The 27,964-nt window shown below is 37.7% G+C and overlaps 1 protein-coding gene across 4 annotated transcripts; it reads left to right on the top strand.

Moving 5' to 3' along the window:
- The first annotated feature begins 12 nt into the window (after positions 1–12).
- On the top strand, positions 13–27,387 carry TUBGCP5 (tubulin gamma complex component 5). Of its 4 annotated transcripts, XR_011339068.1 has the most exons (25): positions 13–195; positions 4,084–4,137; positions 4,214–4,322; positions 6,528–6,624; positions 7,216–7,326; positions 7,882–7,961; positions 8,418–8,553; positions 9,537–9,654; positions 11,015–11,104; positions 11,623–11,716; positions 12,198–12,444; positions 12,648–12,850; positions 13,579–13,694; positions 15,076–15,344; positions 16,299–16,497; positions 18,523–18,711; positions 19,631–19,813; positions 20,093–20,177; positions 20,276–20,396; positions 21,380–21,558; positions 22,299–22,424; positions 23,010–23,098; positions 24,301–24,401; positions 26,357–26,471; positions 27,182–27,387. XR_011339068.1 is itself a non-coding variant. In XM_069876014.1 (24 exons), the coding sequence occupies exons 1-24, from the start codon at positions 17–19 to the stop codon at positions 26,401–26,403; spliced, it is 3,222 nt and encodes a 1,073-aa protein (XP_069732115.1). In that variant the 5' UTR covers positions 13–16; the 3' UTR covers positions 26,404–27,387. The 4 variants fall into 4 exon arrangements, 3 of the variants coding, with proteins under 3 accessions (XP_069732115.1, XP_069732126.1, XP_069732136.1); XM_069876014.1 differs by having other exon boundaries at positions 26,357–27,387; XM_069876025.1 differs by lacking the exon at positions 7,216–7,326 and having other exon boundaries at positions 26,357–27,387.
- Positions 27,388–27,964: the final 577 nt, after the last annotated feature.

Below are 27,964 nucleotides of genomic sequence, written 5' to 3' on the forward strand. Positions count from 1 at the left end.
CCCACGCTCCGCGGCGATGGCGGCGCCGTCGCTCGCTTCCCCTGGGCACCGCAGCCGCTTCGAGCAGGACCTGGACCGGGCCGTCCGCGCCTTGGTGCGCAGTGTAACCGGCCTGGCTGACGAGGAGGAGGAGGAGGAGGAGCTGGGCGGCGGCCGCTTCCACATGGCGCTGAATTTCGCTTGGTCCAACTTCAGGTCAGCGCCCAGGCGGAGGGAAGGCCCCGCGGTGCCCGTCAGGAGCGGGGCTGCGGCAGGGCGAGCGGGGCCCTTTCCCCCCTCACACCCGGCACTGGGGCTGGAGCCTGCCTGGCAGCCCCAAACACCCGCCGCCCGGGGCTGGAGGCCGCCCTGGTGACACAGGAATCGCTCCCTGTCACAAAAAAAAGTGGAATAATTTTTTATTTAAGCTGAAGTAGAGTTAGGTTTCGTCAAAGTAATTCTATTTTTTGAAAGTTAGCGTGTCCCTCTGGTAGCATGTTCTCTTTTAGACTGTTCATTAAACAACCTGTAGGTGTTTAAAAGACGGATGGATGAGGCGCTGAGGGGCATGGTTTAGGGATTGATGGGAATAGTTGGACTCAATGATCCAGTGGGTCCTTTCCAACTTGGTGATTCTATGATTCTATGATTTCTTCTCGATGATGACATCTTGTGTTCAGTGTGATCTGTGCTGAACAGATGTGTCTCCTGCCATCACCTGTTTGTGGTCTTTTCTGTATTTCAATGGGATGATCTCAAGCTGCACCAGAGTGGGTTCAGATTGGACACTAGGGAAAACTTCTTCACTAAAAGCGTTATTGGGCACTGGCACAGGCTGCCTGGGGAGGTGGTGGAGTCACCATCCCTGGAGGTATTTAAAAGATGGATAGATGTACTCCTTGGGGATATGGTTTAGTAGTGGACAGGTACAGTTGGACTTGATTTCAAATGTCTTTTCCAACTTAGCAATTCTATGATTCAAATGGAAGGTCAGGCAGAGTTGGCCCAAAGCTCCAGATTAGCAAGAGATTTGACTGTTGTGAAGTTCATAATGACATTAAAATTAGTCCTTGGAAAGTAATAGAATATGCATAAGATTTCTGGGAAAAATGTTCATATGCATGTAAGTGGGAAATCTATTCTGTAAACAGCTCTTGTTTTCACTACACATGGTTGATAGAGATCATGTCCTTATGTTGCCAAGGCCTGATAAAGGACACTTGCTTTCTAAAACTCCAAAATGAGTCTTAGAAAGTTTATTTGTCGGCATTTTTTTGTATCACTGGCATGGAGCCATGTCCTGCCTATCCCTATGGGCAGGGTGTCTGGGTAGCCCTGGGAGCTGTTTGCCAGTCCTGGCCAGAGGGCCAGTGGGTGTTATTCCATCACTCTGGAGTTAAATGTCTTGGCAAAACAGAAACAAGACAAGTAGGAGGACTCCATCACTCTTAAATCTTCGTCTTATAGGGCTTTTCTCCTCATCCGTACAAAAGTACTTTTCAGCGCCTTAATATAGTTAGACACAATGTTGTTTGTTGGAGGAAAGTCCAGACATAATCGTTATATGTAACCAGCAAATGAAGAGAACTCCACCTGTTCAAGATAACGCAATAGTTGAGAACTCCACTATGGTTGTGAGACAGTGAAGAGATTGCCTTAGAAAAGTCATGAATGCCCCATCACTGGAGGTGTTCGAGGCCAGTTTGGATGAGACTTTGAGCAACCTGATGTAGTGGAAGATGTCCCCGCTCCTGGCAGAGGGGATTGGAACTGGATGATCTTTAAGGTCCCTACCAACCCAAACCTTCCTATGATTCTATAAAGCTTCTGACAGAGAATACTGTGCTGCTTCTGGAAAAGGTTATCAATCTGCAGAAGCCAATGTCTTTGATGTTATTTGAGCTTGTCATAAACGTGTGCTTTATTAACCTGTAGTTTATTACACTACTGTCTAACATGTCCTTACTAAAGTTTACACGCTGCTTTTTCAGTTATCACAGTTACCATTGTGGTGTCTGCTGCAAAGTTTTACATGTTCTGTTTCCAATTTCCCATCTTGTCACCAACTGCTGCCTCTTTGGAGCCCTTCTGTTCTTGTTTAACTTCTTGCAGCAAATACCTAATCTATGTTAAATCAATGCCACTTACATTTTTTTATGCTGTTTAAATCAGTTTTTGGGGGTGAGCAATTGCATAATTACATTGCATCAACTCAGGCTGTGAATCCTAACTACTAATAGGCTCAAGTAAGACTAATAACCACGTAGCTGTGGGTCAACGGCAAAGGTGAGTCTGAGGTGTGGGAGAGCTGATGTTTGGACACGTTCAACTGAATTTTGAGGAGGCTAGTTGTTTTCATTGGGAATGTGGGAATATGCTATTTCTAACTGTCGTCTCCCTGTGTTTTTTGTATTTACCAGAAATATTTTGTGTAATGCATTGTAGGTTTGCATTTCTTGGTTTTGTAGCTCTATCAAAATAGCTGCTACTAGCAGTCGTTATCCTGAATCTGCAGATTGGTAATGGTAGTAGCGTTGCTTGAGCCAGGTAAATGTGCCCTGCCTTCCATGTCTTGTGACGTCCCTCCTTCAGTTTTGGTGACACAGTTGCTTGTGTAGCTGTGTGTTCTTTTGGACTGGGGAGTTGTTGGATTGGACTAGTTTTGGTTTTAAACAACATAGCAAAAAAGGAGCACGGGTGATGCAGAGTTGACCACAAGCTGCTTTGACAGGGAGGGTGAGGAAAAAGAAGGGTTTTAGACTAGAATTGTTGCCTAAGAAATGTGTGTGGAATGTCAGCCTGAGATTGACTAACACTGTATTTTTAAGCCATGAGACTTTGGGCTGTAGCAGAAACGCTCTTCAATTTCAAGTTTGTGAAACTCCTTGTTTGGTTGTGTGTGTGTGTGTTTCTTTTTGATGCAGATCCATGTTTTGGGGTTTTTTTGTTATTGTTGTCTGTTGTTTTAAATCTTCCAGTTTTTGTGCTTCTCACCATTTTCCATTTGAATTAATGATTTGCTATATAAGCTAATATGCTGTAGTAAGTGAGATAAGCTAAATAGCGTAAATGTCAGCTACCCAGTTAATGTTAACATTTTATCATGCTTTTATTCCAAACCCTTACAGATAGCTGAAATCAGACTGAGCCTATACAAAACAACAAAAGTTAACAAAGTAATTTTTTTCTTTAATATCTTCATCCTCTAGTGATATTTATTAAGAATCCTTGCTACCTGCCTAGTATTTTCAATTTCTAGTTCATTACCTTAACACTGAGGTGATTTTTAGATTGTCTTTCCACATTCAGTCTGTTTAGCTTAACTTTTGCTCCTGATTTGGATCCAGTAGTTTTCATTTCTATCTTTGCTCATGAGAGTTTTACCCCTGTGTTCTGTACTGTTGTTGCTGGAAACTGAGGCAAAATATAAGGTTGGCCTTGAGGACCTACATATAGAGCATCTTGACCTTATGTTCACTGCTGTTGCATTGCATTCTGTTTTTTCCTCTGTACATGACTGAAGAACCTTGTTCATATTATAATTTCTTCTGCAAAGTCCAGCTTACCTTTCATGAGTTCTTATTTTGTCCCTATACATACTAACTTGTTGGTGTGTGTTTCTTTATTATGATCGAGCTCTTTTTTTCTTTTAGGCACTCTACTATTTATAAATGAGCTTTGTTTGGATTTAGGTGCCTTCTCATGTGGGTGTTTGTTTTGCTTGTGATGCAAGTTCAAACATTTTTTGTGCATTTAACATAGATACCTTTGACAAGGCAGGTCTTGATCTCCTTGCTCCACTTGACTTAGCTGACAGTGTACTTTAATTGCTTGGATTGCTGATGCAGTAGTAATTTCCCATTCAGCTTAAAGTCCTCATTAATTGTAACCTGGATTCCATTTTTCCATCTTTAAGGTCAATTGAAGTTAATTCTTCTTGAGATAAGGGACACACATTAAATTTAGTTGATGCTTAATGCTGTTGCTTAATTAAGCATGTGTTATGAAACAATAATGTTTTCCTCATATATGTAAATCAGCTTTATTTTCTTCCTTACTTAAGCTTCCTTTTTAAACATATTCTAATACAGATTTCTTACACAGATTTCACCGTTTTCTTGATGTGAATAGCCACAAAGTACAGAGGACGATTGAAGGGTAAGTTTTGTGCTTGTGAATTAATAATGCATTAGTTAACCTTAGGAAGCATTTTTGATACTGTTTTTGTTATTAGAATACATGAAAAATTGGTAGTTCATTCTGACCTTGGAAAAGCTGCAAGCTGGAAAAGACTAACAGAAAAATTTCTGAACTCTCCACTCCCGAGTATTGAAGGGACAAAGGTATGTAGGCTGCAATTTTCTTCTTTTTTTCCAGCACTCTTGTCTTTGTACTGATGATGGGGACTACAGTTGTCGTGTTGTGTTGGAAATTCCAGATGACTTAGAAGTGGGGTTTGCAGTTACTGTTCAGGTCATGGATTTTCAGGGTTGAATTCCTTGGCTTCCCCATTTATTTTAAGTGTTTATTGCATTGTCGGAGTTTCAGCATGAGCAGTTTCAAGGCTTAGAATCACAGAATGGTTTGGATTGGAAGGGACCTTAAAGATCGTGTAGTTCCAACCCCTCTGCCATGGGCAGGGACACCACCCACTGGATCAGGCTGCTCAAGGCCTCATCCAACCTGGTCTTGAACAATTCCAGGGAGGAGGACTTAAAGGATGACTTCTCATGGCAGAGCAGATGTTTTATTGTGAACATGGTGTAAGTGTTATAGCTGGAGTCTAGATGAATCTAAATTCCTATCTGTTCTAAACAGCAGCAAACTGAGCAGTTCTTACTCTTTGCCTATTTTCTTTTACAGTAAGTAATGCATCTGGGCATTTCAATTTTAGTGTTTCTAAATTGAATGCTCCTGCCCTGTAGCTCCATTATTGAGACCGTATATATGTTTCACCTTTGATACACTGGGTATCAACTCAGTTTATGATATGGACTGGGTGGATATGGTGAAAGTTGTCTCAGACTCTTTCCGGTGTGATAGTTTAATAATGAGCATGTCATTTAAGAGTTGTGCTCCGTATAATAATATCCTTTAGTAGGGCTGTGTGTTCTGAGTTGTAGTCTGATTTTTGCTTCTCATCGAACTGACATTTACCTTTCTTTGCACTGTTTTAGGTTTCCTCTAATTTGTGGGGAAAACTCTGGGACCCTCAATAGCTTACACATATCTTCAATCATTATACTGTCCTCTTTAGATTTTGAAGAAGTACGTTTAGTTGTGCTTGTTTCAAGTCAAATAAAATTAAACTGAAACTAACCAAAACAAAAGCCGAAGCAAGCAGTTAATACTTGGATATTGCAAATATCCCAAGATTTTAAGAGCCCTTTTTTTTCCACTTTTTTTTTCCCCTCTGTAATTTTGACTGGGGTGTAGCTGGGGGTAGATAATATCTCATAGTTTGGAAGTTAAACTGCATTTAGTTTTTAGCAGTGGCACATAACTGGGAAGACAGTGTTTGTCAGTTTTACGGCCAGTAAGTGAAACACCAGCTTACATGTGTGCGTCTGTCAGTGACCTGTTGGAGTTATTTGGCAGACTCTTGTGTGGTCAGTAATGTCCAGTAGGAACATATTCAATTCCATCTATACTAGAGGAAAATGATGCTACTTTATCAGAAATTTTACTTATTTCTTTTTAAATACAAGTCTATCTTGTCCCAAAAAACCTTTGTAAGTGTATGTACGTATGTGTCTAAGTATATAGGATGTATATAGCAGAATCCCCATGTGTCTAGATATTAATTGGTCTGCTAAAGAACTTTGGAAAGCTAGAATCAGACCAAAGGAAAACCTTTTTTTAGTAAGAAGTAGTGGTGCTGTAAGCAGATACTGGAGAATAGTCTGTAACACACTGGTATGCTGCAGCGATTTGTTTTGGCACAGTATCCTAACCTGATTGAAAGCCTCTATTTCACAACCTCATTAGTGCAATATTGGAGTTAAAGATGGATTCTTAAAGCTTTGTGTAGATTTTTTTGGACAAGGGAAAATAATGTCAATCTGATACTAAAATATAATAGTTTTTGTAAGATATTTTAGCTAAATTAATTTTAGCTTGTGTGAAATCATCAGCCATACAAATAAGGGAATTTAAGACTTGGTGTCCTGCAGACCTGTTAGCAATGTCCTCCCACCTCATGTTAACATAGCTATCCATTATCCTTTGTCCTGCAGTGGGTTTTTTCTTTATCAGTACTTCAGGGTTTCTCTTATCTCTTTTCAGTATTCTGGGGTTATCGGCTCAATGAGAGGCAGCTTATGCTCTGGGTACTTTTGAAGTACTTGTATATTGATTGGCTAATTAGTAGGCAAGAGAGAACTGATTGTATTCAATGTCATGTTGCAGGTGTTATTTTTGTAATTCAGGACTAGGGAATGGAGACTAATGGGGAGTGTTCCTGCAGATAATAGGCTGAGTTTGTTTTAGCCAGAACCTTTTAGTCCACTTACTGAGTTGCTTTTTTTTTTTCCTAATGTGTTTTAAAGACAGATACGCACTATTCCATACTGTCTCTTCTGTTATGTTTGTCTGATTCTCCATCCAACACCACCTATGTGGAAAAACCAAGAGTCAAAGAAGTGGGTAAGTTTACAAGATGTTTATATTGCTAATGAAAGTACGGTCCGTTGATGCAAGCTGATAAGGAGGACATTTTTCCTCTCCATTTTATTTTTTCATTCATTTCAAGGTGCTTTATTTTTTTGATGTATACATTTAAAGTAGCCTGCGGATTGTTCCTACCCAATTTATGTTACATCACCTAATTAAGTTTTCCACCCACCAAAGCACCTTGGGAGCTCTTTTTGACTTGTGCCGCTATCACTTACCAGTGTTCTCCACCTGTTCAGCAGTGCTTATGTGCTAAAAGGCAGACAGCGGGTTTCTATCCTCAGTCTCTGTCTTGCACCTCAACAAGAGGGCTGTTGAAACAGCTTTGCTGATGTAAATTCCTATGGTCCCTTCGTAGTCAAGATGAGGGATATACCTTTAAAGGTTTTCAGAGGGAGTTCCCAGCTGCCTGCTTTCTCAAGTGGGGCTGTTTCACTCCGTGCCTAAAAACGAGGCTTGTGCTTAAGTTTGGGTGAATGCCATCCCCCGTTTGTTTTTAGTGTTGTATCATAGACTGAAAGAAGAATATTTCAGACTAACCTAAAGAAAATCTTGCATCTTAAGATTCCTTTTTGAATGATCTCTGCACATTCCCTCGGCGGTGTTTTGAATGCACTTTCAGCCCATTCCAGGAATGTGAATATGAAGAAGTTATCTCAAACAGCACTAATTACAGTTGAGTAAGCTTCATGTTTAAGATATAATATATTGTAAGTGTGATTGTTATTTTTAAAGTATTACACATCACATCATGGATATTTGGTGTCTGTTTTGGAGAGTAAGATGGTTCTTGCTTTATGTTGTTTGCAATCCAGGATCCTTGTGCACATGTAAAGTACACATTTTGAATGTTTCCACCAAACTAAACTGGAATTGTCACTATAAGTGATATGTTGCATTCTTGCATGTTTTTCCAGGATTGAAGTGTAGAGTGGTGTAACATAACACAGATAAATGTGCTGCTGTCACACCATGTTGCTTATTTAGAGTGTATAAGCAACGAAATTGAGAATTAGTAAATAAAGACTATACATGGTCGATGCATCACAATTTACATGTCATGTTGAAAGTATATAACCTTGTTGAAGGAACAATGGTGTAACCTTAAATGGAAGAGAATGCCTTTTGTATTAGAGTAACAAGGGAGTTTTAACTTTGGAAATGTTTTTAGAGGAAAAGAAAGTCAGAGTTATGTGAAACTCACGATTTTTGTATTCATACTTCTTTTAGAAAAGCAAGAAGAATTTGATTGGGGAAAGTATCTAATGGAAGGAGAAGAAATTTACTTTGGCCCAGGCATAGATACACCAGTAAGTAACCAAACTGTGTAAACCAGTTTGAAGTATGTTAGAGACCTGGTTGAGTTGTCCTAGTTTGTATGCTTCGTGTGTTGATTCTTGCTGGATTCCCTAATACGTTGCTTCTTAATGCCATGAAATACATACAGATCCAAACAGAGTAATAGTAATACAAGTGCTTTTGATTTAGCCCTGCAAGTAAACTGGCTCCTTCTGCTGACCCTTGCCTGCTCTGAATCAGAACTTGCTGTAGTTCTGTGATCTTTACCAATTCTCTCATTTGTCTGGTTATTAATGTTATGTATGACTTAACTGTCTACCAGAGACAGGTTTATGTTAGTCTTAGTGTCCTAAATTTACTTTATAGCAGAAGAAAGAGGAGAATAGTTTGTTTGACTTGGATAGGAAGTGAATATAGATGTCTTGTATGTTGTACTGAAGTGTACTGGGGTTTGTTGTGCTTAATAGGATTGGTCTGGAGAAAGTGACGAGGAGGAAGACACTCAGCCTTTGAGTAGGGAGGACTCGGGTATTCAAGTAGACAGGACACCTTTAGAAGACCAAGATCCAAATAAGAAAACAGTACCTAATGTTTCCTGGAAAGGTCAGAATAAGCTATAATTCTTTTTATGTACATACTCAAGTTAAGTTGGCTAACGCAGCTTTATTTGTTACTCTTTAGGTCAAAACCACAATACCTCACTATAACTGTAGTTTTATTGTTCACTGCTGCTTTTCTTTTATTATTTTTAACACTAAAGAAGCACTGTGGAATGGATGATTTCTGTTGCTGCTGATGTGCAAGACTTCTCTATTTCTGTGGAAATATACGTGGATATTTTAATATGGAAATAAAAACTTAAGTTCAGCATGTAGTTGTTTGGATATGATGTAAAATTTTATTATTGAGTATCAGAATGCTGAAACAAAATTTAGTTGACACAGGCACAGTTGACTCAGTTCTGGTTATGAAGCATTTCTGAGAAAGTTTTATGTAATTAAAACTAATGGCTTGAATAGCTTCAGGGAGTATTAACTGTAACTATATTTTTGCATAGAATATTGTAGGATACAGGATACCTTATATAAGAAAACTGCATAAATTCATATGGTGTATAAGCAGTAGCTGTCTTGTCTGGGATTAGGTAAAGTTTTCTTGATAATCAAATTTAAGAAAAAACACTTTTAGGTAAAATCTACTAAATGCATGGCAAAAAGGAATGTAGTGGCAAGGCTGGTGATGTTTGGCAGTTCATTTTTTAAAGTCTGATGGTTTTGTATATGTCATTTGAGAATTGCCTGAGATGGAACCACATTTTCTGAAGAAGAGTTGGAAAGGAAACTATGTAAATCTCCAAGTTGGTTTTTTTAGGACTTTTGGGAGATGAGGCATTTCTATGTCAATTAATTTGTGCACGATGGTATCATATATGTGAGTGCAGTAAAGTGCAAATAGTTGTAAATCATAATTTACTTGAAAAGCTCTGTGATTCTGCAGCTTAGCAGATAGGCTTCTTAATAACTCTTTTTTACAAGCATTTCCTGAATAAATAAAAACATCTCAACAACTCTCATGTGTTTTCACAGTCGGTGAACCTGATGCTCGAAGCTGGCTGGAGCAGCATGTAGTTCCTCAGTACTGGACAGGAAGAGCTCCTCGTTTTCCGCATAGTTTACACTTGCATTCCAACCTTGCTGCAGTGTGGTAGGAAAACATTATTACTACACATTCCTTACTGGCATATAATGCTAAGTAATTACTTTATTAAGCTTCTTTACTGTGGAAGCATTAAAGATAGTGTAGTTATTACTGATTCAGGTAAAAACAATTAAAAGGGTATGAGTTAATAAAATGAACAGGCGAGATGCTTTTTCTATTAATTAATAGATTATTTGCTTTTTGTTTGGCTTCTGTTGTTCATCATATCAGAGAGAGGGTTTTCCTCTTTCAAAGAAGCAAATCTTATTGTTAAATTTTGTTTGGGTTAACCCTTAGAAAGGTCTCTGAGGAGCTAAAAGTGTTAACTTTTTGTTTGGTTTTGGTGCTTCCCGTAGTAAATTAGTCTGAAACACAGATTTTGTGTGGGGAAAGGACATAAAACTGCATATTGTTGTGATCTGCTCTTGTTTTTGAAATAAATGAAAATGAAGTTTAATTTAGGAAAAAATACAACCAACCTTGATTCTTCCCTCTGTCACCAGATCTGATATACTGCAGTAATACGTATCATTAGATTTGTCTTTGATTCCCTAGTTTAATGATTTTTTTTTTTTAATTTAAGAAAAAAGTTAAATTTATTTTAGTGTCAGTTCATTATATAACCAATTACGAAGCAAAATTTATAGTGAGTATTAGGAACTATCAACATCATAAAGCAACACTGTTTATGTTTGGTGCTGTTTGCAGTTGTATTCTATGTATATGTATGAGATATGACCAGTATTACTTAATTTGGATTTATGAATTTTGCTGCAGTTAATAGTAATGAGTCAAAATACTACAAATGTGAATTATCCTTCTATGCTTTGCTAAAATATGAAAAATTCTGTGGGAGGTTTAAAGAGAATTGTATAATGCAGGGTTGTAAGAAATAGAAACTTCCACAGCCACCTAAGAAGTTTCTCTTAAGTAAACTTTTGGCTACAGTGTGCGTTTTCTTGTATAAATTAGAGAAATCGGTAATTTACTTTTTAGCTTAGTAGTTTTAACAAAAAGTATACGTTTACAGAGCACTGAGTGAGAAATAATCAAGGATCAAGAATTCAAAATAAAAACCCATCTAAACCCTAAACAATGCAAATTCGTTACTTCACATAATTGTTGCTTGTCTTGCTGTGTAGGATTAGATGATCTTTTAATGCTCTCCATAGTGTATTGCTCAGCAATATGAAAACAAACTCTACTTTTGTCTATATACTTAAGATGCCACCGTGAGCGTTGAATCTACTCAAGTACAACTAGAACAAAACTGAGTGTTAAGATTATTGCTTTATTCTTACTTTCAGGTGTTCCCGCAGTGTTTTTGGCTGTTACATTGTTTTAATTTCCTTTTTTTTTTTCTAAGGGACCACCACTTGTACACCAGTGATCCTTTATATGTGCCAGAAGAGAGAACACTAGTCACTGAAACCCAAGTTATACGGGAAACTCTTTGGTAAGATCAACATTACAAAGCTTTCATTTTAACATCTAGTATTTCTCTTAAGGGAATGAAAGATTAACTTTGAAGCTGTGTCTGAAGAAAGAATTATTATTGAGCTTTTAGCTGCACCACTGCTAATTATGTGGGTGAACCATTTACAAAGAACAAGATGGTTTACTACTCCTTGTATGTGTTGATTCTTCAAGTCCTAACTGTTAAGAGCAACCAACTTGTTCATATCCTGCCCTTATGGATTTTTAATTCAGTGTTGAATTTTAGAAAGTAGGTCTGAATCATCCTATAGCCGGAAAGAAGCTCAACTGGAAAGGAACTTCAAGAGCTATTTATTTGATGCCTGTTTTATTGTTTGTATTCTAGCAACAACTTGCAGTACCAGTAGCATGGTAAATGATCTGTAGTCCCCTTTTATTTGAAGAAAAGAACTTTTAGGCAAGCGAGAGCTAGTTCTTTTTGTTATAATTATGTCTGTTAAGGAGGAAAAATTACTACTCACTTTGTTTCTTTTCAAGGCTACTTTCGGGAGTGAAAAAGCTTTTTATATTTCAGCTGAATGATGGAAAAGTGGCTGTGCGGAACGATATTATTGTGACTCATTTAACCTATGTAAGTTGTTTCTGAATCTCAGCAGGAATATATCTATCTGGAAGACAGATATTCTGGGACATGGGAAATTAAGCTGCTTGTGGAAAATGTCACCTTTACAGAGTTGTGTTTTTACTAATAACATTTGACATAATTAAACTGAAGGGGTTCTTCCTGTATCTGACAATCATCGAGTCACAGAGCGGTTTGGAAGGATCAGCTAGTCCCAGCCTCCCCCATACATTAGACCAAGTTGCTCAAAGCCTCATCCAACTTGGCCTTGAGCACCTCCAGAGATGGGGCTTCTATGGCTTCTCTGGTCACCCTATTCCAGTGCCTCACCACCCTCACAGTAAATTATCTGAGAACATGATGAAGCAATAGAGATGGCAGAACTTTAATTTTTTTTAATTCATATAAATACCTTGTGATTTTATTTTTAGGCTTTACAAAATACAAAGTTTTATTAGGTTATTCTAAAAAGTTTTTTTTTTCCTTCTAGAATTGCCTGAGATCTGTATTGGAACAGATAGCAGCATATGGTCAAGTTGTGTTTAGACTACAGAAGTTTATTGATGAAGTGATGGGACACAGCCCAGACAGCATAATGCATGGAACAGTTTCCACTCCAAAGAAAACTACTGAAGCCCCTTTCAGAACCTACCAAGCTTTTATGTGGGCCTTGTATAAATATTTCATTAGCTTTAAAGAAGAACTTACTGAAATTGAAAAATGCATAATAAACAAAGGTACAGTGCAAGGGAAATTTTACACAAAGGCATGGGCACACAAGGGAATGTTTCTAAGAGGGAAACATGGAAAACATTATGCAGATGCATTTTGAAACTGAAAGATGCCATGCTGCATTCTAAAACCTCATCAGTAACATTGACAAAACTTGATTTTCTGTTGGATATTATTTTAATACATCTTTGGGTTGTTTTTTTTCCAGATAAAACAGTCACACTTTCAATAGTAATAGATAAATTGTCTCCCCGACTGGCACAGCTGAAGGTACTTCACAAAGTTTTCAGCACTGGGGTAGCAGAAGTGCCACCTGACACTAGAAATGTTGTACGAGCATCTCATTTACTTAATACTCTCTACAAAGCTATTCTTGAATATGACAGCGTTGGAGAAGCCTCTGAGCAAACGGTAGGGGAAATCATTCCTTCCTTAATAGACCAACACAGTGAAATATTTAGTAACTTAAATTTCTTTATGGTGATGGAATAGACTAGCCTTCAGCTACCAGGCATTGAGGACAGATTTGATATCCATAATGCATTACTGTTTTCTGACATGAGTCCACTCAACTTGGACAAAATCAGATTTATGGGGATATCAGCAGCAGTGTGGTTTTAGGACTGAGCGGAGGAACTGTGGGGGAATTACAGACCGGGTAGCTGTTATAAAAGAGAGAGCTTTGTAATAGATTTGCCTCCTATTTCTACAGCTGCATGATTCATTTAATGCTGAAATGCAGGGGCTTGGTGTTTCACAATAACTTGTTCGTTATACTACTAAAAATATAGTAGACGTCATCATGTCCTTTTGTTTTCCTCTTTTCTGTGTTACTTAACTACAGGATTTTTTGACTATTCCTTGCTATTACAGAGATGTTAGAGTGACAAAACAATGAAAACTGTTGTTTGGGTCCGACTGTGATGACAAAAGTAGCACAGGGAATTATGCACAATGCAGGCTTCCATTAAAAATACTGAAGCTGTAGTTTTTAGTTTAACATTTCATGTTTAAAAATCCTTAAATGTAGTTATTATAAACTATGATTGCACAATTAAGAGGTTAGGCTTTGCTGCATTGCTTCTACTGCTTAGCATAAAAAAATTCAGGCACATTTTCCCTCCACCCTTTAAATTCAGGTATCCCTTCTGTTCTCACTCTGGGTTGAAACCGTGAGGCCGTATTTGCAGACGGTTGATGAGTGGATAGTCCATGGTAACTTGTTTGATCCTGCAAAGGAATTTATCATTCAGAGGTACGGATGCTGATACGGGACACATACAATGCTGTGCAAGTACATATATAAAACCTGCTGTAGAACATAGAAAGTAAAGGGTAACAATAACAGTAGATTTTCATGTTTGTTATTTTACTTAAGTAGAATTAATTTCTTAATCAGACTTTTATAACTTGTCTCAAACTTCCCAGTAGGGAAATTGCATTTGATATGGAGCTGTACCAGATACTGTTCTGGATGAGAAATAAACAGATTTATTTTTTTCCACAAATAGTAAATAAATGGCAGTCAGACTCCGAGTATGTTAACTCTTTTGAAAGCAGCTAACTGTTCTTCAAAACCAAGACGTTTGCAAAAATTATAAAAGTTACTTTTTAATTCTTCTGTTAATCTGTATTGTTGTAAATCAAATGCTGTTTAGAATTAAAATACTCATTTCTTCTGACTTGTACTACAAGTCAGTATGGTATCTTGAATTACATGCACATATCCTAAGCATTATTTGAGCTGTTTATTTTTCTTCCATCGGTATGCTTCATTTTGCTGGTTCCTTTTTTGACAGCTTGAAGGGGAAAGTGAATATAGAAATTAGGATATTGACTCATAATTACCAATCAGTTTCCCCCTGTCTGCAAAACTTAATTGAACCTTTGTCTGTAAAGGTAGGTGAGTGTGGGCACGAAGTAAGAGAACAGTTCTAGTACGATTGTAATACAACCCTAGTAATTGAGCTCTTTAACATCCTTATTATGTCCTATTTGACTTTCTTTCTGTCATTCTGTAGTTGTGTTTTAATGCTACCAGCAGGGGTGATTTGAACTTTTATTTATATATGTCCTTCATGTTTATTATCTAATTCAGGTTATTTTTTGACTTCAAAGACCATACTACGTATCTTATGTAAACAACACAAAAAAGCAAAGTGAACTAAGAATTGAGTGTCACCTGCTCTAGAATTTTTCAGCTTTCCCAGTAATATTTGCTTCATTGTGGGTTTTAAATAAATCTGCAAGTCAGTCACTAATCGTTTTGTTATTAAGGATGTATGCCACCATGAATAGTTAACTTCCTGGACAAATTTAATTAAAATTATATTTTAATTATAGCTAATTATAACTTAATTATAATTTAATCTGTTTGCCTTGGTTTGGGATTTCGGTGGTTATAGAATAGTTTTATCTCCTGTGAGTTCATTCTTTAACCTGGTAATGCTGTCATTTCTAGAAGAGTCTAGATAGTTTGTGGTAGGAATGAACTTACTTAATACAGTTTTGAAAGTGCTTCTTGACTGTTCTAAGAGAAAGGCAAAGCATGGGGGAAAGACGGTATGCATCGTCTAGTAATGAAGTTTTGTCTTTTGAAAAGGGACACAACTCATCAATTTTTTATTTCTTCACAGAAACAAAAATGTTCCAGTTAATCACAGGGACTTTTGGTATGCTACCTACACATTATACAGTGTGTCAGAGAAGACAGAAAATGAAGAGAAGATGAGTGACAATGCCAGTGCCAGTTCTGGCAGTGATCAGGCCCCTTCAAGCCGGCAACATACTATGGTCTCTTTCCTGAAACCTGTCCTAAAGCAGATCATCATGGCTGGAAAATCCATGCAGCTGTTGAAGAATCTTCAGTGCAAAGATGGCTCTCCACAGCAGGCTGCGTCAAGAGGTGAGATGTCAGCTTGTGGACCATTGTGCCTTGGGATATCTTAACAGTATGGGTACATTTTTTTGTAGTAGTGTTTCTGTGGCTTTGGAATAATATAATGTTCTGTGTTGAATGTCAGTATCGTGGTTGGTAACTTCAAGTCTGATTGAAAACACTCTTCCAGTGCAAAGAAGTGACAAGGGCAGTGTGTGTTAATACTGAGTGTTCTCTTTGCTTTTTATTGTTTTAAATTCTAATTAAACTTGTTCTCCTGCACTTGCAAAACATTTTTTTTTCTTATGAGACTAATGAAAACAGCTTGTATGTCCAAGTAATAAAGCTGTTCTGTTTTAATAAGTAGTTGTTTTTCTTTACTGAGTGGCCAAATAATTCTGATATAGCATGTGGAGCTTTTATTTATTTAAAAAAGCTTACTAATAGTTAGATGAGGCATGTTTGGGTAACTGGTGTATTTATCTTGAGTGATTGTAAAACAGTACAACAATGTAACCAATATTACACTTTTTGAAACAAAACAAATGCTTTTTTTCTGTTTCTTGATGTTTAGAAATAGAGATAGTTAAGTTATTTTGGAGATTCTCTAGATTTACTTTCCCATTTGGTGTGAGAATACAGTCTCGTCTACTGAATACTGCAGGCTTGTTTCAGGTGCTAAGCATCAACTGCCCTTGCACCTGAAGGAGGAAGTTCTCTTACAGTCTCAGAAATACTTTATATTTCAGACACCCATTCAGCAGCCCATTTGAATGTATTCCTAACTTCAGTGTCGGACAAGTCTTAATGTTTTAGGAATGTTTAGTTAAATATGTATTTAAGTATTTTCCTGAATAATGGCCTAAATTTAGTATGTCAAAACTTAGCAAGTGAACGTCGAACTGCAAAGGAGTTCTTGTAGTTCAGATTATGCTTTCTCATGGAATAAAATCTTACTATGTAATACGTTGCCCAATTTAGATGCTGAACGAAAGAGTTTATATACACTGTTCTTGGAATCGGTGCAGTCTCGCCTGCGGCATGGGGAAGAGTCTGTTCCAGATATTATTACAGAACAGCAAGCCACAAAGCAGAGCCTGATAAAGATGCAGTCTATAGCAGAAAGACACTTGGAACTGGATGATGTCCATGACCCACTGCTGGCTATTAATTTTGCCAGGTAAATGAATGATCTTCCTGCTGTGTTGTTGAGAGCAACATTCTGCTTGGTGACATTTGTTAGACCAAATTTTTATTGTTGTTGCTGCTGAAAACAGGCAAGTGCAGAATAAAGAGGAACACCAATAATTAGTGATGGAAGCTAAGTAAACACCACCCTTGTGCTTTGTTGAAGAAAAACAATTAAAAGCAGTAAAGAATCTGCTACTCGCATCTGTTAGCATACGAAATGGGAGTAGTCTTCAGAATAACAGGCTTTTAGCAAATAAGTGCTTTAATAGTGAGTACTTGTAAAATCTAAACTTTTAAATATGTTTGGTCGGAACTTGTACGCGATGTCATTGATTTGCACCGAGTGTGTTCTTTGAAGAACACAGCTTTATTTGTACTGTGCTGAAATAATTTAACTTCAAAAGCCTTCAGAAATTCATATTAATTCAGTAGAAATTATTCTTCGTAATGAGGGAAGTCATAGAGGTTAAGAATGTCTTGGAAATGAGCGGGAAAGACAGACTCTGAAAATTGTACTTAATTTGTGATTACAAAGAAGAAATGGCTCCTTAAGTTTTTCTTAAATATTAGGTGGCAATTTACGTGTTTTCATTTTAGTCCTAGGAGGAGAGTTTTTTAAAAGAAGTCATAGTTAATAGTAGATAAGACTATTATTTCGCTTGTTAATTGGGACTATTCTGTTTGTCAAAATGGATAGATTAATTCAATGTCTGACTCATTCAGTTTATCAAGGCACTGGCTGCTATGAGCTGGGCTTCTTACCGTGGATTCAGCTAGCAAGTAGCTTTTTACAAATTACAGTAATTCGATAATTTTTGTGACAAAATAATTAGACTTACCAAGTGTAGACTGCAGATAATCTCTTCTCTGATATTCTTCTGAAATCTGAATCTCTGAATCTGATATTCTTATGCCTGGTCACACAAAAACAGTAGAAAGGATCACTTAATAGACATAATCTGTGCTGTAATTATGAAAGAGCTTTTATGTGGATAAAGGGATTGAATGTACCCTTAGCAACTTTGTAGATGACACTAAGCTGGGAGGAAATGTTGATCAGCTTCAGGGTAGGGAGGCTCTGCAAAGGGATCTGAACAGGTTGGACCAGTGGGCTGAGACCAACAAGATTTAACAAGGCCAAGTGCAGAGTCTGGCACTTGGGACACAATAACCCTATGCAGGGCCACAGGCTTGGGGGAGAGCGGCCAAAAAGCTGCCCAGCAGAGAAAGACCTGGGGGTGTTGGTTGACAGCTGCTGAATATGATGCAGCAGTGTGCCCAGGTGGCCAAGAAAGCCAATGGCATCTTGGCTTGTATCAGAAACGGCATGGCCAGCAGGAACAGAAAAGTGGTTGTGCCCTTATACTCAGCACTGGTGAGGCCACACCTCGTTCAGTTCAGTTTTGGGCCCCTCGCCACAAGAAAGACATTGAGGTCCTGGAGTGTGTCCAGAAAAGAGCAACATTGCTGGTGAAGGGGCTAGAGCACTAGCTTTATGAGGAGCGGCTGAGGGAACTGGAGTTGTTTAGCCTAGGGAAGAGGAGTTTAAGGGGAGACCTTATCACTGTCTACAACTGCCTGAAGTGAGGTTGTAGTGAGGTGGGTGTTGGTCTCTTCTCCCAAGTGGTAGGTGATAGGACAAGAGTGAATGGCCTTAAGTTGTGTCAGAGGAGGTTCAGATTAGACATTAGGAAAAATTTCTTCACCAAAAGGGTTATTGGGCACTGGCATAGGCTGCCCCGGGAGGCGGTGGAGTCACCATCCTTGGAGGTGTTAAGATGGGTAGATGAAGTGCTTAGGGGATATGGTTTAGTAGTGGACAGGTACAGTTGGACTTCATGATCTCAAAGGTCTTTTCCAACCTAGCGATTCTATGGTTACTTTTGCACTGTATGTTTTACAACAGAGGATCTGATTTTGATGAAAATCTTTGAAAGTGTGACTTTTTTTTGTTTGTTTTATATATTGTATGAATTATGAAGCTTCTTCCCTGAGATGCATGTTTTCTTTTAAGATTATATTTGGAACAGAGTGATTTTCATGAGAAGTTCACTGGTGGAGATGTTTGTGTGGATAGATCCTCAGAATCAGTGACCTGCCAGACTTTTGAACTGACATTGAGGTCTTGCCTTTATCCGCACATAGACAAGCAATACTTGGAATGCTGTGGTAATCTAATGCAAACTTTAAAGAAGGATTATAGGTAAGAAAGTAGATTTGTTTTTCATTAACATTTTTTTTAGTTACCAGTGTTATACCACATGCTTAAAAGCAGGAATTTTGTGTTGTGTTTCTACTCCGGTTTGGTAATAACAATACAATTATTAAGGAATAAAGGGAGGACCTAACATGACAGAATCCTGGGTGAAGACTTGGTCTAGTTTAAACCAGCAGTGAAGCTATCTTTTGACTTCAGCAGATGTTCAACAGCATGTTTCAAGCTGTACTTTTAATAGTGTTGTAATTTGAAACCAGAAGACAAATTTTAGGAAGCTAGAATATATCAGTTTAATATGAAATTCAGTTATGATAGTATAAGAGGTATAGTAGAAAAAGTATATTTTTATATTGCTTAAAGTAAAATAACCTTTCCAGGTGGTTATAAATTGTCATGCTTTTAATTGCCCTGGAATACTTAATGTATTTATAGTCATGGTTCTTAGGAGGGTCGTAGCCTTACCGTACTTCGTACTTTATCAGTAAAAGAAAATCCATATAATAATTTTCAGGAGCTCTATATTAAAGTCTTCTCTTAGACAGAAATCTCCCTGAAATTGCGTCTCCTTACATAAATTCTGTTGAGGGAGAGGGACGGGATTTCCAGACTCTAAGCTATTTATGAGAATTGCCTGACCTGTAAGACAGCTGAATGCTGTGCGCACTTCTGCTGAAGTTAATGGAGCTGTTCAAGCTTACAGGAAAAGATCACTTGGTTATTTTGTTTTATTTGAACATATGTGAAGGATGTATGGAGGTTAAACAATGGCTTTACTGTGGACTTCATTAAGTTTGAGTTCTTGTAGTGAAGAGTTTTTGAGATTTTTTGTTTCTAGAACAGTTGTGTTTGATTTTAGTTGTATGATTAAGACTGAAGAACTGTTATATGTTTTTCCCCTGTTCAGGCTTGTGGAATATTTGCAGGCAATGAGAAATTTTTTCTTACTTGAAGCTGGAGATACCATGTATGACTTCTATACATCTATTTTTGACAAAATTAGAGAAAAGGAAACTTGGCAGAATGTGGCTTTCTTAAATGTTCAACTTCAAGAGGCAGTTGGGCAGCGCTATCCAGAGGACAGTACAAGGTAAAATGCAAAAGCCTGCAAAATAGCGTTTGGTTACGTTTGTTTTACGCTTGCCTGTACTAATGTACTTACCTTGTATAGCATAATACAAATTATTGTGTACTCATTACAAGAATCTGTTTTGATGAAGTTTTAAGCTGTTGTCATATTTTCTACACATTTCCGTCACATTGAATCAGACAGTTGGTATTTAGCAATAAGAAATAAAATAAATTAATTAATCTAACCACTATTTTAAAACAGACTAGCGCCAATTAAATCACCTTTTTCCTCTCGTAGGTTGTCTATATCATTTGAAACTGTTGATACAGCAAAGAAGAAACTCCCAGTCCACACCTTAGATGGTTTGACATTGAGTTACAAGGTAGTGAGTTAATATTGCTGTAGTTCTTATTGTAGAACAGATTTGAAGTGTTGTATTGAGGTGACTTACATTTTTTGTCTTGATTATCCTCTTCTTAGGTTCCTTGGCCTGTGGATATAGTTATAAGCTTAGAGTGCCAAAAAATTTACAATCAAGTTTTTCTGCTCTTACTGCAAATCAAGTGGGCCAAGTATAGTCTAGATGTTTTACGATTTGATGGTAAGAAACTTCTTCAATGAGAGATACTCTAAAAACTTGTTCTATGGTCTAAGGATATAAATAGTCTGCTGTTTGCTGCAGTATGCAGTATAAACCTGTCAGAATTTTTATTCATTCTATAAAGTACTAATCTCTATTAGCTTCACAAATCAGATATATTAAGCAGGGCATGCTTCTCACTTCTTTTCAGCCTCAGGGACAGCACTGTTTATTCATGCGTTTCCTTAGTCTCTTTGATTCATGTCTAGTTAGTTATATTGGAAACTTATTACTTCATTCTTCAGACCTTGCTGTTGAAAGAAGGTCTGTGTGTTACGCCCTAATGTTTTGTGTTGTATGTAGTCCAAGTTTTTATGAATAATATGCTGAAAGGAGTTATGAAAACAAGATGGAAAAAATTGTAATTGTAATTGAGATTGAAACAGCAAGCTGGATAGTTTGTAATACATGCTTTAAGCTGCAATGTAAATATTTAGAGGTTGTAGAAAGAGATCTCCTAAGTGTCTCCTTCACTGGGTTAATGTTTATACTCTTCCTGTCCCATGTAAAGTGGATATGCATTTCATGTCCCAGAAAAATAAACTAGAAGGTTGATGAGTTCATCTCTGTACATCAGTTAATTAGATTTGTACTTTTCTGTGGTTTAAATTCTATGGGTATGGCTTTATGCTTAAGTCTTTTTCCCTGTGTGGAGATAGCTTACGCTTTTTTTTTAATGTAGATTTTTTTAAATCCTTTTAGATAATCTTTAGCTTTTAAATAACATTTCCTATCGTAGTGTTTGTCAAATTGCATCGTACATATACTGTCAAACTATTCAGTGTATTGTTGCTACACTTCAATAACAATCTATGTTGCAATAAAAATCTTACATCAGTATTGCATGCAGAATAAAAATAACACATTTCAGTTTTAAGTAAAATCTTAGCTTCAATTTGTGTTCATAAGCATTTCAATATAATACTCTTGCCTTTTCTTTTTAGAATTAGTCTGTGCTGCAGAAAATCCGCAGGTGAAGGAAGGAACTTTATTAGAACAAGGAATACTTCCTCCATTTGGACCCCAAACGGAAAACATAAAACAACAAATACATCGCATGTTCCTCTTAAGAGTGAAACTTATGCATTTTGTTAACAGCCTGCACAACTACATCATGACTAGGGTTTGTCTTATATCACGGTTTAATTTGGATTAAGAACTTATAGCTGGAGATGCAGTACTAATTTTCATTTAAAACATTAACAAAATAAATACTGTATTGCAGAAAGGACATTGAACTAATTTTGAGATAAATACGTTTCAGTTTTAACTTGGATTTTTTAAATCAGTAATTCTAAAAATGCTTTAGAAGTTCTTCAGGCATATGATTGATCTTTGGCTATTATTAATTCCTCCCAGTACTAGATGACTGAAGCACAGCCATGTAAAAATAGGTTTCTGTAAGCTGTTACTCTTAAGAGCTATTAAGCTAATAGAAGTGTTACTACAGGCTTGTTAGTGAAATGGACTCTTCCTAAAAATCTATAGTACACGGGTCCAAAAGTGTATATCTGGCTCTTCAAATATAAAGGCAACGCTTGGTGATTCATATCTGCTCTAATATTGCTGGTTTTTGCCTTTAGTACAACTAATATACTCCAAATGAGCTCCTTCAGGGATAGTCTGCCTGCCATTGTGCAATGGCAGTATCTGTACTTACATGAGGAATGTCATGCAGTTAAGAGAAAAGCTTGATTTTGTTGCTGTATTTGGTGGTAACTTGGAGGGTGAGCCTAAAATTTGAGAGTGAAGAGTGAATGATTCAGGCAATTTTAGGCTCTTTAAATATATATAAATATTGGAAAAGAGTCATAAAAAATTTTGTGCAACATAGAATCTAATAACTCTGGTCATCTTTTTCAGATTCTTCACAGTACAGGCTTGGAGTTTCAACATCAGGTAGAAGAAGCCAAAGATTTAGATCAGTTGATAAAGATTCATTACAGATATCTGTCTACAATCCATGATCGCTGCCTACTGAGAGAAAAGGTGGGTAAAAAAATTGGCTTATTTGATACATTGAGTTTAGCAGGACAAGTAAGTGGTTCAGTACTAACTATGCTGTCTCTTTGGCAGTTCATACATACTAAGTAATATAAAGGTACTCTTGAGGAAAAGGTAGCTTTTCCAGACTTAGCATTGAGATCCAGTTTCCCTTGCAAGTCTCATCTCAGTCCTTTCAAGAAGAGAGAATAAAATTAAATTCTTGACATTGGATTTTACATGACTCACTTGTTTCTAAGAGATGGGAGACTTGAACAAAGTGAGGCTTGGTAATGTAAATAGGGATTATACATACTGGTATAGCAGGAAATGGAGGTACGTGAATAACATAGCCTTTTATCCCACATACTGTCTGTCCTTAGTTCTCATTGAGATTCAGCCATGGAATGAATTAGAGAGTAAATACAAAACATATTAAATATGGAAGAATCACATTGTACTTAGGAGATTGTTTCTACAGATCAGATTAAATGGCATGGGATACCTTGTATTGCAACTTAATAATGAAAGTTATTATGCTTAACAATGCATTTCTGAATGTTATTCCTTATGTTTTAATTGTTGTTTTAGGTGAGCTTTGTGAAAGAAGCTATAATGAAAGTGTTAAATTTAGTACTGATGTTTGCAGACCGCTGGCAGGCTGGTTTGGGTGCTTGGAAGTAAGTATACATAGCTAAAACTCTACGTGGTCATAATTTCACAGCTCAGAACATAATTTTGAGGTATATTTTGTGTGAAATAACAGGACTTTACTCTGTTCATAACAGCAGATGCTAGAGGCTAATTCCTGTTTCTTAGTGAAGTGAGATTTCTTTTAGAATGAACTTGACAAGTTTCATGCACTTGTGTCAATGTATGTTCAGTTGGGGCATGGACCACCTCTCTAGGAAGCCTGATCCAAGGTTTGATCACTGCTGACGCCTGTTGAGCCTGCTGTCAACCAGCACCCTCAGATCCCTTTTTGCAGGGCTGCTCGCCTGCCACTCCTCTCCTGTTTTATCCTTTATACTTTTTACCTATGTAAGCTGCTGCTTGAAGGAGGGATGATAGAGGGCAAGTCTCCAGAGCTGTGTGTAACACTCAAGGCTTGATCTGTGGCCTTGAGGCCAGCAGGTCTGGACCGGCTCAAATCCATATTTTTCAGAACTGATTCTCTTTGGCACACATGCTACCTAGAATGTGGATCCCGCTCTCCTGCAGCATTAGGAAGTTGCTATTTTTGGAATGCTTTTCCAATTTGAAGTGTGAGAAATACGTTGTGAAGGCTGTTGATAAAGACTGAAACTCAGGGCATGTGGTTGTGTGCTCTTGGATGTGGCAGGAAAAAGTCATAGCAGATGTGACATCACCCATATCCTCTTGGGAGAGGGGAAAAAAGAAAAGCACGACTATTGTGAACCGCATCTTCTCTCTGCTCTGGTGAGCACTATCTGGTACAGCCTAAAGTGAAATTTGAGGGCTGGCTGATAGTAAAGGAGTGTGGGTGTCCCTGTTTTATTTGGCAGTGTAAGTTTACCCCAAGGAACTTTGCAGCAATAGGGACCAGGAATGGATGTCTTGAAGTACAAAGCTACGTAGGAGTAATAGTTGTCAGAACCACACAGTTCCTCTGAGTTACTGCAGAGATTTCTGAGATGATGATGAACTTATTTAATGCCATTGTGATAGTGCTCAGGTGCTCCTGTCAAAATTGCCTCTTGTTTTCTAGAAGTGGTATATGCAGGCATAACTGAAATATTTTAAGTTCAAGCAGGAATGCCATGCAAAGAGTACTTTTGTCATTTACTGTGAAGTTTTTGTCATATTTTGAAGATAACACAGTGAACTCTGTTAAGCATTTCTCTGTTAAACTGTTTTGTAGGATGGAATCCATAGAGAAGATGGAATCTGATTTTAAGAACTGCCACATGTTTCTTGTAACAGTTCTCAACAAAGCTGTCTGTCGAGGCTCTTTTCCCCACTGTAAGTACATGAGGGTTCTCACATACCTGCACCTATTGGGATGTGAGCTTTGCTCGAAACGTAGTTACGTTTTAATCTGTCTTTGTTTGTCAGTATGTCTTAAAGAATCTCATTTTGTGAGATATTTACAGGGGGCCATTAAGCCTTACTTTTTATTTTAGGGTATTTATGCCATCCTCTCTTTCGTGAAAGCTGTCTTTACTTTACTGAATCATAGCATGATATAATCATTAGGTTGGAAAAGACCTTAGAGATCATCAACTCCAACTGTACCTGTCTACTACTAAGTCATATCTCTAAGCACCTCATCTACCTGTCTTTTAAACACCTGCAGGAATGGTGACTCAACCACCTCCCTGGGCAGCCTGTTCCAGTGCTTGATAAGCCTTTCTGTGAAAAAACTTTTCCTAATATCCAATCTGAACTTCCCTGACACAGCTTGAGGCCATTTCTTCTTGTCCTATCACCTGTCACTTGTGGGTGTTGGTCTCTTCTCCTCTCTCTGCAACCTCCTTTCAGGTAGTTGTGGAGAGCAATAAGGTCTCCCCTCAGCCTTCTCTTCTCCAGGCTAAACAACCCCAGTTCCCTCGGCCTCTCCTCATAAGACTTGTTCTCCAGCCCCTTCACCAGCTTCATTGTTCTTCTCTGGACACACTCTAGGACCTCAATGTTTCTTGGAGTGAAGGGCCCAAAACTGAAAATGGTATTCAAGGTGCAGCCTCACCAGTGTTGAGTACAGGGGCACAATCACTTTCCTGTTTCTGCTGGCCATACCGTTCCTGATATGAGCCAAGGTGCTATTGGCTTTCTTGGCCACCTGAATACACTGTTGGCTCATATTCAGTCGGCTGTCGACCAACACCCTCAGGTCTTTCTCTGCCAGGCAGCTTTCCAGCTTCTCTTCCCCAAGTCTGTGGCACTGCACAGAGTTGTTGTGTCCCAAGTGCAAGCCTCAGCCCATTGGTCCAGCGTATTCAGATCCCTCTGTAGAGTCTCTCTACCCTCCAGCAGATTGAAACTTCCTCCCAGTTTAGTGTCATCCACAAACTCGCTAAGGCTGCATTCAATCCCCTCATCCAGCTCGTTGGTAAAGACATTGAACAGGACTGGACCCAGCACCGAGCCCTGGTGAACACCACTTGTGACCAGCCTCCAGCTGGATTCAACTCCCATTTACCACCACTCTTTGGGCCTGCCCATCCAGACAGTTTTTTTCCTTGATGAGGCGATGCTGTTGTACCTAAGCAAGTGACAAGCAGTTTTCGAAATGACTGAAACTAAGTTCTGGAGGGCATAGAAAAGCATTTTTGTTGTTGTTGGGTGACAGCTGTGATATACTTGAACAGATGCAACTGTGCCTCAGCTGCAACTATATGGAGTTCTTGGCTCTGCCATCTCTTATAAGTTACTTCCTCAGTATCAGAAATGGCAGATGACATTTCTGTGCTTCTACTTGCAGCTCGATATTAGCTTAAATTGCTAATCAGTGCCAGCTGGAGTTGGAGGGGCACCTGCTGGATGGGGTTAGCAGGGATGGAGATGCATATTCTAATGGTTTGCTAAAAGAGGTGATATCTGACGTCACTGTTTCTCAGTCTACAAAAGCTTACCTGCAAGAATTGTCTGTGAGAATGGCTTACTGTTCTCACAGACGCACCCCAAATGTTTGGAGTGTTTTTTGTGTATACAGCAGTTAGCATTTTAAACAAAGGAGCCAATTTCTTAACAGTTCTTCCCACCTGACATAACTAAGGGATAACTGATGATGAAAGTGGTGAAATACTAGGCTGTCAGAGATTCATAAAACACCTTAACCATCTTAAATCCAGAAGCCTTGTAATTAAAAAGATAAACCGATAACTTCCTTTTAAGCTACAGAACTGTATGTTGCAATAACTGCTTGCAGTCTGGTGCAAGTGCAAATATTAACTACTTTTTTATGGTTTGATTTGCAGTGGAATCTTTAGCTTTGTCACTGATGGCTGGCATGGAACAAAGTTAATACCTCAATCCGTTGAAGTACTAAAGAACTGAAAGCAGCATTTATATTGAAATTGTGTTTAAAAAACTGTAAGCATTTTACTCTCTGGTTTTTGAAATGTGTATAGCTTAAATAATGCTGATGGTTTAAAGCCGTGTAAAATATTTTACAATGTAAATATTGTACAGGTATTTAAGTGTATTGATTGTGGCAATATTTTTCTCTGTATTTATATACTTCAACATCAAAAAATGTACAGTGTAAAATTCATCCTGTGTACACAATCTTACTTTAAAATACATAAAATGTACTTCATGCTGTAAAAAGGAATTTTTAAAAATGATGAATGCTGATTTACTTTGTTCATTAATTTTGCATAGGGTAGTGTGGAGTGGTGTGTCTCAATTCTTAGTATTCAGAAGGTTGGTTGCAATAATTTTTTACCTTTTTTTCCTTTGTAAAAAAAGGGTGAAGCATTCCTCTAATGGTTCTTAAGAACTTTTTGGGAACAGTTATGACTGTTACAATAAGCTGCTGAAAATAATACAGGATTAACTTACCGAAATGGCTTATTGTAGACCATAAAGTACCAATATTTTTTATGTTAAATGGTAAAATGCTTACTAATTTCAGCGATAACTCTTGTCCATTTAAGTAGGATCGAGAACACTGTGTGTAATATATTAATTTTAACTGTTGAATTGTTGATGTTACAAACATGGTCAGATATGACTTGCCTGTTCTACTTATAGACCTTTTGCAAACAAACCTTACATCTAATAGCTAATCTCTTATAAAGTCATAGGTTGTAATACAGAAGGATACATTTCTAGAGAAGTAAATGTGGAAGGTGTTCTGTGCAAGATGACTTGCCCTGTCTTCTCCCTGTGGAAGCTGCTCTGTTATTCTGGTATTGGTACGCCTCCATTTAAAAAGAGAAAATCGATCGTAGTCATTTACCTCTTTATTTATTTGAATAAATAAAAGATTTAATAATTGGCATTTCACCGCTGTGTGTGTTTCTGCTGAAATAATGTTGATTAACTTAAAGTTTGAGGGCTGTTTCTGCAAGGTAAATGAAATAGAGTAACCAAGGGGGAGACTGTGGCTTACATGAAACTATTCAGCTATGAACTAGCAGTTACTTTACATGAAAATGAATATTGGGGTTCTTATCTGAAAAGGAGATCTCAAGAAGTTTTTCCAAGTTACAAACATAAAATGTTTGATTTTTTTTAAAGTATAACACAAGGAAATTTTCTGCTGCCAGGTAGCATGTTCTTTTTTGTTTGAGTGGAAGTTTGGTTTTAGAGAACATCGTATTATTCTCTGTGGCTACATGGCAGTTTTCCAAGTGGATGTTTTTTTGATAGGTGGATGCCTATTAACAGAAGTAATTTGTACTTCCAGTTTACTGTGACTGGTTCTCATTTGAGTTGCCATTATTTATTGCAAGCAGAGACAGTGTTGGTTTTTATTAAATGTTTCTTGCTCATTCAGAGTAAAAATGTATAGCATATTGATAATTTAGAAGGCAGACCTGTACTAGGAAGTTCATCACTTGTATACATTGGCTCATTAC

Source organism: Phaenicophaeus curvirostris, chromosome 1 (genome assembly GCF_032191515.1).
Source record: "Phaenicophaeus curvirostris isolate KB17595 chromosome 1, BPBGC_Pcur_1.0, whole genome shotgun sequence".
NCBI classification, from domain to species: domain Eukaryota; kingdom Metazoa; phylum Chordata; class Aves; order Cuculiformes; family Cuculidae; genus Phaenicophaeus; species Phaenicophaeus curvirostris.